The sequence below is a fragment of the Antrostomus carolinensis genome, unplaced genomic scaffold (assembly GCF_000700745.2).
Source record: "Antrostomus carolinensis isolate BGI_N321 unplaced genomic scaffold, ASM70074v2 scaffold56, whole genome shotgun sequence".
Taxonomy (NCBI): Eukaryota; Metazoa; Chordata; class Aves; order Caprimulgiformes; family Caprimulgidae; genus Antrostomus; species Antrostomus carolinensis.
This window is the reverse complement of record NW_010320919.1, coordinates 12,791-23,739: the sequence shown is the minus strand read 5'-3', so window position 1 is coordinate 23,739 and position 10,949 is coordinate 12,791. Positions and strand designations below refer to the sequence as shown.

The 10,949-nt window shown below is 55.7% G+C and overlaps 1 protein-coding gene across 1 annotated transcript in view; it reads right to left on the bottom strand.

The window, feature by feature from the left end:
* The window catches only part of PTK7 (protein tyrosine kinase 7 (inactive)), a gene marked incomplete at both ends in the record, with an annotated part of 22,686 nt that overhangs the window by 3,856 nt on the left and 7,881 nt on the right, over window positions 1–10,949 (bottom strand). The window contains 13 exon segments of the mRNA XM_010169706.2: window positions 2,483–2,686; window positions 2,977–3,104; window positions 3,458–3,608; window positions 3,867–4,016; window positions 4,188–4,307; window positions 4,423–4,558; window positions 4,960–5,093; window positions 5,320–5,586; window positions 5,845–5,975; window positions 7,412–7,559; window positions 8,272–8,462; window positions 8,922–9,024; window positions 9,564–9,857. Of these exon segments, the coding sequence (XP_010168008.2) occupies window positions 2,483–2,686; window positions 2,977–3,104; window positions 3,458–3,608; window positions 3,867–4,016; window positions 4,188–4,307; window positions 4,423–4,558; window positions 4,960–5,093; window positions 5,320–5,586; window positions 5,845–5,975; window positions 7,412–7,559; window positions 8,272–8,462; window positions 8,922–9,024; window positions 9,564–9,857 (2,157 nt within the window).

Here is a 10,949-nt window from a genome sequence, read left to right as displayed (position 1 = left end):
CAAATGTTTGAAGACCAGGGTGAAGGGGACGACTCCAGTGGAGCTGACAGCAAACACTAACCACTTCTACAGAGAAGGTATGGAAGTACCAAAAATAAGTGTAGGCATCTGGGAAAACAGTCCCTGGAGCTGTAGGTTCCACAGCTTACTGAACCCTAACCAAAACCTTAACAGCAGCCTCGGTCTGAGGCAGAGGTCCCCACCACAATGGGTGGCCCAGTAAAGGAAGGTATGGAAGGACGCCCTCTCACATGGGCCACCCATGATACTGGGGATGTCAGCCTCAGCACCAGGATGCTATGATGGTTAGGGATCAGAAATCTGCAAGGTCTAGAGGTCCATGGACACTGGCACTGGAAAAGGCATGCCAAGGGGGGCACGGCACTCCATCAGTATTCCTCCTTCCACACCTTTCTCATCTGGGCCACCCATCGTGCTGGGGATCTCAGACAAAGATCCAGGCTGCCATTAGGATTAGGGTTAGAGTTAAGGCTAGGGTTCAGAGATCTACAAAGCCTACAGCTCCAGGGACACTGGCACTAGCAAAAGCATGCCAAGGGTGACACAGAAATCCACCAATGTTAGTCCTTCAAACCCCTTCTCCTCTGGGCAACCCATACTCAGGTTGCCATCAGGCTTAGGGTTAAGGTTAGGGTTCAGAGATCTACAAAGCCTACAGCTCTAGGGATACTGGCACTAGCAAAGGCGTGCCAAGGGCAACACAGAAACCTACCAACGTTAGTCCTTCAAACCCCTTCTCCTCTGGGCAACCCATTGTACTGGGGACTTCAACATCATACTCAGGTTGCCATCAGGGTTAGGGTTAAGGTTAGGGTTCAGAGATCTACAAGGCCTACAGCTCCAGGGATACTGGGGTTAGAAAGGGCATGCCAAGGGGAGCACTGGACTCCATTAACATTCCTCCTTCCACACCTTTCTCATCCTGCTCACCCATCATGCTTTGGGACATCAACCTCAGTCTCAGGAAGCCATTAGGGTTAGGGTTCAGAGATTATAAAGCCTACAGCTCCAGGGACACTAGGGTTGGAAAAGGCAAGCCAAGGGGAGCATGGCATGCCATCAGTATTCCTCCTTCCACACTTTTCTCATCTGGGCCACCCATCGTGCTTGGGACATCAGCCTCAGTCCCAGGCTACCGTTAGGGTTAGGGTTCAGAGATCTACAAAGCCTACAGCTCCAGGGACACTGGCAGAGGAAAAGGGAGGCCAAGGGGAGCACAGCACTGCACCAACATTCCAGTATCAGTGATGGAAGGAGAACCAAGACATCAGGAGAAAGAGCTGAAACAGCTTTTAGAAATGAAGATGATGCTCCAGAGATCTCTTGGTCTCATGAAGGAGTGATGTATCTCATTCACAATGGTGACTCAGTTTAGTCTGTTTGCAGGGATTTTGCAGGGTCTCATGGAAACAGCTGTGAAAAAGCAGCTCGGCTCCCTCAGGACAGGAGGGTACATCCTCCAATGGACACACAGAAGGTAGGAACCAGGGTAGTACAACATGCTGCCAACAATGAAGGGGCACTGCTGGCAGCTGTTTGCTAAAGCAACCAACTGAGGGACAGCAAAGGTACAGGCCAACATTCCTGTGTGGCTGGTGTGGCCAGCAGTAGAGGGACAATGAGCACAGCCAGAGATACAATGTGAGACCTGGGGAAAGCATCTCCGATGGTCCATCCATAGTGGTGGGCTCAGCCCTGAGCTGCCTGCTCTCTCTCCAGAGCAAGCTCTGTGGACAGGGAACAGAAGCCAGTGGTACAGCTGGGAACAGGACACAGCACAGCTCTGTCACTCTGCAAAGCTGGATGCACCAACTCCTGCCTGCAGCTCCTCATCTCAGAAAGGTGACAGTGCAAGTAGAAAAGGCACTCGCAAGAAGGATCAGACATAGGGAAGAGCTGTGTGTTCCAGTGCAGAGCTGATCGCTGACAAGCTTGGAAAGCAAAGAGGTAGTTTTTAGACAACCTGTTATACTCCAGAAGTCCTTGTCAGAGGATGCTGTAGTTGCTCAAAGCTTAGATAGGTTTCAAAAATAACAGGGCGAGTTCAGAGCAGACTTCAGGGTTGTTCAGTGAAAAGTCTTCCCTCCAGCACCAGGAGCTGCTGAACTGGGAGCTGAAGAGACCAGCAGACTACTACTATTTCATTAGACTGCAATAGGGATACTCCCCTCCCCTTGGCAAAGGGTGTACATGATGTCACGTATGGGTGCTGGAAAGCAGGAGTGATACATAACTCAGCAGAGATGGCCACAATGTGGGGCTGGGATGCACGTTTCACAGGAACTTGCCTCTTTCTCACCTGGCAGCAGGTCTCTGCCACCAGCCACAGGCAAAACCAAGAGCAAGAGACTCCAAGGGTAAGTTAGGAGGAGCTCCCTGAGCTCCCTGTCCCTTCAGCCCCTCCAGCCCAGGGGTAAGGGGCTGGCAGTGAAGCCCCCACCCCCAAGGGTGCTGGTCTCACCATTCAGACATTCCATTTCGGGCTCCTCTCCCTCTGGGTGCTTCTTCAGCCTCTTGGCTTTTCTCCGCTTCTTGCAGTAGAACATCAGCCCCAGCACGATAATAATGTAGGCAACAGCTGCCCCCACCGAAAGCCCAATGGTCTGGATCATCTTGTAGGGTGTGTGGCTGCCAGGTCCCTCATCCTCTTCTGCTGCTGGCTTGTCTGTGGGGCAGAGAGCATCGAACCCATGAGGGTGTGGAGAGATTTCCCAAATCCTGCTCAGGAATATGCTGGAGGAATGAGAAAAGCCCCCCTGCTGCAGTGGCCACCTCCTCATCCAGCCAGAGAACGCTGGACACAGCACACTGCATTGCATCCCAATAGGGATACTGCTGTGATTCCCCAGCAGGCATGACCTGACACTCAGCATCCAACTGGTGGGGCCAGAAGCAGGGCCTAGAGCTGCCAAGGATACCAGGAGGCCATGTCCTGATGTTGGGCATCTCCCTTACCTACGACGTAGAGGAAAGCCTCACGGTGCTTGATGTTGCAGCTGTTGCCGGCGATACAGGTGTATTTTCCAGAGTCCTCGGTAGTGACGTCGTAAATCACCAGGGAGCCATTGGGCATGATCTGAATCCTGCCAACCACACAGAGCCCTTTGCAAGCACCAGGAGCAAGAGGCAGGCCTAGGGCACCTGCAGCCCCATCTCCCCAGGACGCCTCAGCCCCGTTTCCCCAGTGCAATCATGTTGAATTTCTGTCTGTGCACTGCTCAAGAACAAACGGCTGCAGCTCAACTGCAGCTTGGCAGGCTGCAGCAGAAAGGGTAACCCTAGGGCCAGGAGGGTCCAGGCCCTGGGACGTGGAGACAATTGACTGTGCACTCCCCAAGATGGGAATCCAAGACTGCACCATCAGCACCCACATGCTGGACAGGCATGGGATGAACCATGCTGCACCACGTTTTAGCTGGGAATGAAGGCTGTGTACCTGGGCAGGAGCTTGCCGGGATCCAAAATCTTGTCCTTCCCTTTCCACTGGATGTGCGGCACGGGGTCCCCCTCCGCCTGGCACTGGAACATGGCTGTGTGCCCCTGGTACACTGTCGTGGGCTCTGGCTCTAGCTTGAAGGTGACGTAAACTAAAGGCAGAGAGGCCGACATGAAAACGCTGTCAGCTCCTGGGAATGGTCCTGAGCTCCCACAAGGGAGCTGGGCCAGCACTGGCATGGTGGCACCTGCCCTCTCAAACCAGACACTCGAGTGTCATGGGGAAGAGCTCGGAGTCAGGCCAGACATTTATCACTCTACGGGGGCATGCCAGTTGGGTGCCACCCAAGCACACCCACTGCAAGGCCAGCACAGCAGGAAAACCCACCTGCCTACCGTAGAGCCCTCACCTGCTACCACGAGCTGCACGGTGGCACGGATCTCGCCCTGCGGGCTGTTGGAAGCGATGCACGTGTAGTTCCCTGAGTCGCTCCTGCTCACCTTGTGGAAGGACAAGATGCCAGCATTGTGGCTGACATGGGATGGCAGACTGCTCCCATCTGCAGGACGCAAGAAGAAGGATGCAGCGGTCATGCATGAAGCACTGTGCCACATGGCAGCTTCCCAGGCAGCCACAGCACCGCTGCTTCACCCATGTTGAAGGTTGGCCAACGCAAAGTTCCTGGGGCCCCAGGTCAGAAGCAGACCTATCATATCCAAGTCCCCCTTACCAGTTTTTGTCCACTGGATGGTGGGTTTTTCCCGGCCAGTGGCTGAGCAGGACACTGTAACCTCCTTATCAAACTCCATGCACTGTAGTGGCTGGGGTGGGGGGGTGAACTTCAGCTTCTCTGCAAGAGACATATGTGCTGTTAGGCCCCCCCGAGCCACAGGAGGCACCAGAGCTGAGGGCATCACACCTGCACCCTGCCAGGCAACAGAGCTGTGGAGTGCTTGTGAGCATACCCAGCACGTGCACCCGTGCGTATCCCTCGATGCTGCCCGCTGGCGTGCTGCTCACACACTTGTACATGGTCCCATCATACACCTCCACGTTGTTGATGCGCAGTGTCCCGTTCTCAGAGATCTCAAACCGGGAGTCCTGCCCAGAAGGAGGGTGGCAGAAACGACACTGTCAGCAGCTCTGGGCTAAGACCTTGCTTGTGGCACTCCTGATGCTCCCCACACCCACAGTGTCTCAGATAGACACGGCCCTGCTGAGACCCACATGGAGAACTGAGACAAGCTGCAGTGGCATCTCTCTGAGGAACATCTCTCTTGTCACTGCCTCAAAAGCACAGGGCTGTCTGTGGCTAGAGACAGCCAGTTATGCACCCACACACCAGTAGGATGGAGACGGTGCCAGGAACATGGCCAGAGTGGGGGTGACAAGGGATGCTGGGCCTGGCAGCAGGGCGAGAAACAGCAGCAGCAGCAGAAAGAGCCAAGCAGGTGCCTGGGAGAAGTGCCCATGAGCAGCAGGGGCTTGCCCCATCGCCTCACCTCAGAGATGGAGACACCGTTGCGGTACCAGGTGACAGTGGGTTTCAGGGAGGCCTTGCTGAGGCAGTGCAGGTATCCTGGCTTGCTCTCCTCCAGCTGGCTGTCCTTGGGCATCTCCACCCACTTGGGTACGGCTGGGCAGGGAGGTAAGGGGTTACACAGGGCTGCTCACCACTCCTCTGGCCAACACCAGTGCAGACCAGACAGGTTGGGTGCAGCCAGCCACGGGGCTCTGCAGCCCAGCTGTGAGAGATGTGCCTCTTTGTGTCAGTGAGGTGACGCGCCACCACACCCCAGCTCACCCCAACCCCCTATCCAGCCCCCTCCTCTGCTCCCAGCCCTTCTCCAAATGCTGCCTACTAGCCACAGTGATGCTCAGCTCCTGTTTCTTCTCTCCAGCCTTGTTGGCAGCATGGCACGTGTAGGTCCCCGCATCTGCCTCGGTGATACTGGTGAAAACAAGCTGCTCCGCCTCTTGGTACACCCTGCCAGCAGTAGGAACTCGTTCTTGGTTCCTCTCCCACCAGACCTGGGGTGTGGGTATGCCTCGTGGTGCAGTGCAGGATATGCGGTGCCCCTGGTTGGCTGTCAACACCTTCGGGGAGAAGGCTGCCATTTCTTCGATCTCTGAAAGGAGCAAGACACAGCAGGGCTCAAACAGGGCAGGAACATGTAGCCAACCCACCAGCATCATCATCGCCATGGGAAGCACCAGCCAAGGGAGAGAGCGCACAGGCTGTATTTGCTTCCCTCACCCACCCATTTTACAGATAAACCAAGCGGTTCTCCATGTACTGACCCATTGCTATATTGTCACATAGCTCCAAAGTGACACTGCAACTCTAGGACCCGCTGCCCACCCTGCCACCAGCCCCAGGACCTCACCTGCTAGCCGCAGAGTCGCCTTCAACACAAGAGCTTTCCCCCTCTGCCCACGGCCAACGCACTTATAGACACCGGTGCTGCGAGCCTTCACCTGGGTGATCAGCAGGGAGCCATTGGTGAACACGGTGGTCCTGAGCACATGGGGAGAGGCAGGGCTCAGTGGGCATCTCTGCAGGACATGGGCCAGAGCCCCAGCACTGTGATGTCCCACATGAGCCCGCAGAACCAAGAGGGAAACTTTGTCAAAGCTTCCCAGTGCAGGGGGAGCAGCACACATAAACAAAGAGATGGTGGGACACATGCCTCATGGAGACAAGAATTCTCTTTCTTGGAGAAGAGCTGGCTCCCACCAAAAGTTGCATCACCAAACTGGGCCAGCTCTGAAAGCTGACCAGAAAAGGGGGTGGGGGGCACAAGGTGGCGCCCGGGAGCTGCCAGGACACTGAGCATCTGGCACCCAGACAGCGCCACTTGCCTTGCACAGTCTGAGACATCCTGGGCTCCAGGATCACCGTCCACAGGCAGCCTGAGCTTGGAGATCTCCCCAGCTCTGGGGACTGCCCCATGCGTAGGCTCTGGGGATCACCATGCACTGGTATCTGGAGGTGCAAGACAGCCATGGGCCCAGTGATCGATGTGTGGGTGTTGGGGGCTGGGAGGTGTCCCTGAGTCTGGGGATCACCACCTGTGGGCATCCGGTGCATCCAGTTCTGGAGCCCCTATCAACAGAGAGAAGCTAGAACAAGTCCAGAGGAGGCCACAAGGACGATCCGAGGGCTGGAGCACCTCTCCTATGAGGACAGGCTGAGAGAGTTGGGGCTGTTCAGCCTGGAGAAGAGAAGGCTCCAGGGAGATCTTATAGCGGCCTTCCAGTACCTGAAGGGGCCTACAAGAAAGCTGGGGAGGGACTTTTTATAAGGGCAGTTAATGACAAAACAAGGGGAAATGTCTTTAAACTGGAAGAGGACAGGTTTAGATTAGGAAGAAATTCTTCACTGTGGGGGTGGTGAGACACTGGAACAGGTTGCCCAGAGAAGCTGTGGATGTCCCCTCCCTGGAAGTGTCGAAGACCAGGTTGGATGAGGCTTTGAGCAACCTGGTCTAGTGGAAGGTGTCCCTGCTGATGGCGGGGGGTTTGGAACTGGATGATCTTTAAGGTCCCTTCCAATCCTAACCATTCTGTGATTCTATGACACATCCCTGACTCTGGGAATTATTCTAAGTGGATGTCTGGGGCTTGAGCTCTCCCTGGCTCCACAAAGTCACCACATGTGGACATCTGGGGCTGGGAGACAACCCCAACTTTGAGGATCATCATGTGTGGGCATCTAGGACTCATTGAAGGACAAACTGCTTCCTGAGTCCTATGCAGATAAAGGCTGTGCACAAGTACCAAGGCCACCCTAAACCCAAGCCAGACAAGCTATGAAACCAATCCCAATGGCCAGCCTGATGTTGAACGCTTGCCCTCAGGCACAGCCAGAGTTTGGCCTCTCTCTCTGTTGCTTCTGAAACCTGGTACCCCCTCTCCTCCCAGCCCTGCCCACATCACCAGGGTCCCTATTACTTGGATCTGTTGGTGATGGGGCTGTCTTCAAAGAGCCACTCCTGCGTAGGAGGGGGCACGGCTGCAAACTGGCAGTCAAACATGGCCTCTTCGTTCTTGGTCACGATGAGGTCCTGTGGGATGATCACCGCCTGAGGAAAGCTTTCATCTGCAACGGTAGAGACCACAGGAGGGTGAGAAGAGCAGAGTGGCCCGTGGTGTCCCTTCACCAGTGCTCTGGGGGAAACTCAAAAAAGAGCTGGGCGCTCCCTGCGAGCACACTGTGGACTCAAAGGAAGCAGACACACCAGCGTGGCTGTAGGTACACAAGTAGAGCCCAGGACCACATGTAATGGCTGCGCTGGGGAAAACCCCTTCTGCTTCCCTCAAGTCACTGAGCACCCTGGGCTCCTAGCAAACAGACCAAACCTGTCACTGGACTGCAAATTTCCTTGTTCAAATACCTCTCTAAGGTCAACATCTCCTGCCTTCCCTGGGCCTTGCCTTCAAAGACCAATGGGGCATCTCAACCATGCAGCACCGTGGTGGCACTGGTATTAACAAAACCCACAGCATCTACAGCCTCCAGGGTCCAAACCTTGCTGAAGGAGGGAGGACCCTGGTGCTCCAGTACCAGAGACAACAGCACAGACCTGCTCCAGAAAGATGCAGGGGCAAATTAACACCTGTAGACAGGGTAGGGTTCAAACCCAGCCAGGTGTGTCAGGCCTGTGTCTGGCCAGAAGCTTCACACAGAGAAAGTCCCACCAGCCTGACGCTTCCCTGGCAGCCTGGCTCCTGCCCTGCAGCAGAGGGGAGGCTGGTAGCAGAGCTGTAAAACAGTGGAGCCTCCAGCCCTGATCAGCTGGTACACGACTCACCGATGATATTCAGCGTGAAGTTGTTCTGGCTGCAGACGAAGCCGACGGCACTGCGGGCACAGCAGTAGTAGAGACCGTTGTCGTCGGGGCTGGCGCTCTGCAGGGTCAGCGTTCGCTCCTTGTTGCTGACAGAATAGGTGCTGCGGCCGTCAGGGAGGGGGGTACCATCCCGAAACCACTGCCACGTGGGGCTGTAAGACAGGGGTGAGAGGGTGACTGAGTGCAGGGCACTGGCAGGACTCCCCAGAGAGGACGTGTGCAGAGGAGACAGCCCAGAGATGGCCCATTTCCCTGGCTCTCCGTCCCCACTGCTGGTGCCAACACAGACACGAAGCCATGAGACATGCAGCCAAGTGGACGGGACATGACTGGAAAGCAACGGAGAGTGACCGCAGCACACCAAGCAGCTCAGCGACCGGACTGTGACAGCCCGTCCTTACTGTGCTCCTCGCTATGCGGCTCTGAGGAAGCCGTTTGCCTTCTCCGCCGGTGCTCAGCCACAGGCTCAATCCTGCCTTTCGCCTTCCCTAGACTCTACTGAATCCTCATAGGAGAAAGGAGAGAGAGACAGAGAGAGAGAGGGGAGGAGCACGCAGTGAAGGTGCAGGGGGAACCCTCACAGGGTCCACTCCTTGGGAGGCAACCCTTACCGGGGGTGGCCGTCGATGTGACACCGTAGCACCACTGTGGAGGAGGGCTGGATCTCGGCTACGCTGGCCGGCTGCTTCAGCACCACACTGCCTGTCTCAATCCCTGTGGGATCAAAGAATACAACACAGCTGGCACTCCAAACCTACAGAGCCCAGGTGGGTGACAACTCAGTAATAACCAGAGCAGGCAGTAAGGGCACAAGCATGCTTAGATAAGCCCTCAAGCCAGCATGGAGTAAAGGGACACCCACCCTGCTAATGTCCCACTTTGCCCTGTGTAGCTGTTCTCTGAGGGATAAGAGGGGCTCTGAAAGGACCTGCAGTGCTCAGGACACAGCTGACGCAGTATCCCCGTTTCATATATACAAATGGGAAAGGTGGCAGGAGAAACATCTCTTGGGGATATCAGAGGATACAAGCGGCTTAGAGGGCATGAAGGACATGGAAACTGGAGAGGAATACTTGCACAGTTCATGCCGCTTGATCCCTGTCTGACCACCACCCCCACCCCCACACGCATTAGCAGGCAGCCTGGCAAAGCTGTTTCCAGTCTCATGCCCTCCCAGGAGAGTGCTTTGCCCTGTTCATGGTGGGCAGCACCAGGCCACAGCGCAAGTCTGGCTGCTCTCACCCCACACTCACACTTGATATTGAAAGATGCATTGGCTGTGCGAGCCTCCTCCCCAGTGAGCACGTTCCTTGCCACACACTGGAAGTCCCCGGCATCCCGGTGCCGATCGACAGCAGCAAACTGAAGGTTGCTGCCTTCCTTGAAGCGCTGCTCCGTGTCTTGAACGGGGATCCCATTTTGCAGCCATTCAAACTCCACATCTGCTGGCTCCTCCACCTCACAGCGGAGGATGGCACTGCGGCCGTGCAGGGCGTCCTGGGAGTACGGCTCCTTGGTGAAAAGGATCATTGCCCGAGTCCCCACAGCTGCAAGACAGAAAAAGGACGGCAAGTTTAGAGCATGGGGATGGGGACAGGAGAGTAGGTAAGCACATGTTGTTCTCAAGGGTCTCCACATTGCTGAAATCGCCATGGTAGGAGAAACATACCCTCAAGCACATCTGCCAAAACCAATCTCCGATGGGGGAGGTTAGACTGATCTGTGCTCCGATTCCAGCACTGCTGCTTTAAGGTTATCTCTCCAGCAATCACTGGGACAGGGCTGCCTGAGCTTTCCACAAGCCAAGGAGAGCCCTCTGCTCCCTGGGGTCAGGGGCGTTAGGAGGGAGCTCCTGTGACCCACTGCTGCGTGCCGCCCTTCCAGCCTGAACAGAGACGTGTCACGCAGTGTATGACCTGGGAAGTCAGTCACCAAAACACTGGAGAGCAAGTAGCTTCCTGGGCAGTTCAGATGTTTCTTTGGGTTCCTCTTGCCCTGTTTTTTAGGGTACATCCTAATTGCCAGACATGCATCAACTGCCCCAGATCAGAAACACTCATAGACTATTACTAGGCTTTCCTCAAAGTTTTTCTCCTTGGGATCATGTCTTTGTCTCACCTCCACATCCTCAGAAATTACCCAGAAAAAAAAACCTGGTTCAGAACAAGGACTGCCCATAGGAATAAACACAGCAGCTGCTGGAGCACAGCACAAGAGGATGCAGCAGTGACACCCCAAGCTTGTGCTGGGGACTCAGCCCACTTGCAAGTAGAAGCGGAAAAAAGAAATTGCAATGTTTGACTCCAGGGTCTGACAGCAGCCGTGGGGTGGTTCTGGAGGGCTGGAAGCATCTCTCTGCAGCGGTGGAAAAGCCCAAGAATCCTCCTCCACACAGTAACCTCTACCCGAGAGCTCAGGGTCCTGGGGCCAGAGCAGGCAGCGCTTCCCTAGGCATTGCCTGGCGTGGCTCCTGGGAGACCACGCTAGCATGTTCCTAAATCCGGCTGCTGCCCAGCCGCAGCCAGCCATGCAGGCGCTCCGCTCCGGTTACCAGCTGGCCGCAGAAAGGAAAGCAGACAAAGGGCAATTCAGCACACGCCGATTGCTCTTGGACCCTGTTCCCAGCACCATGCTCTGCA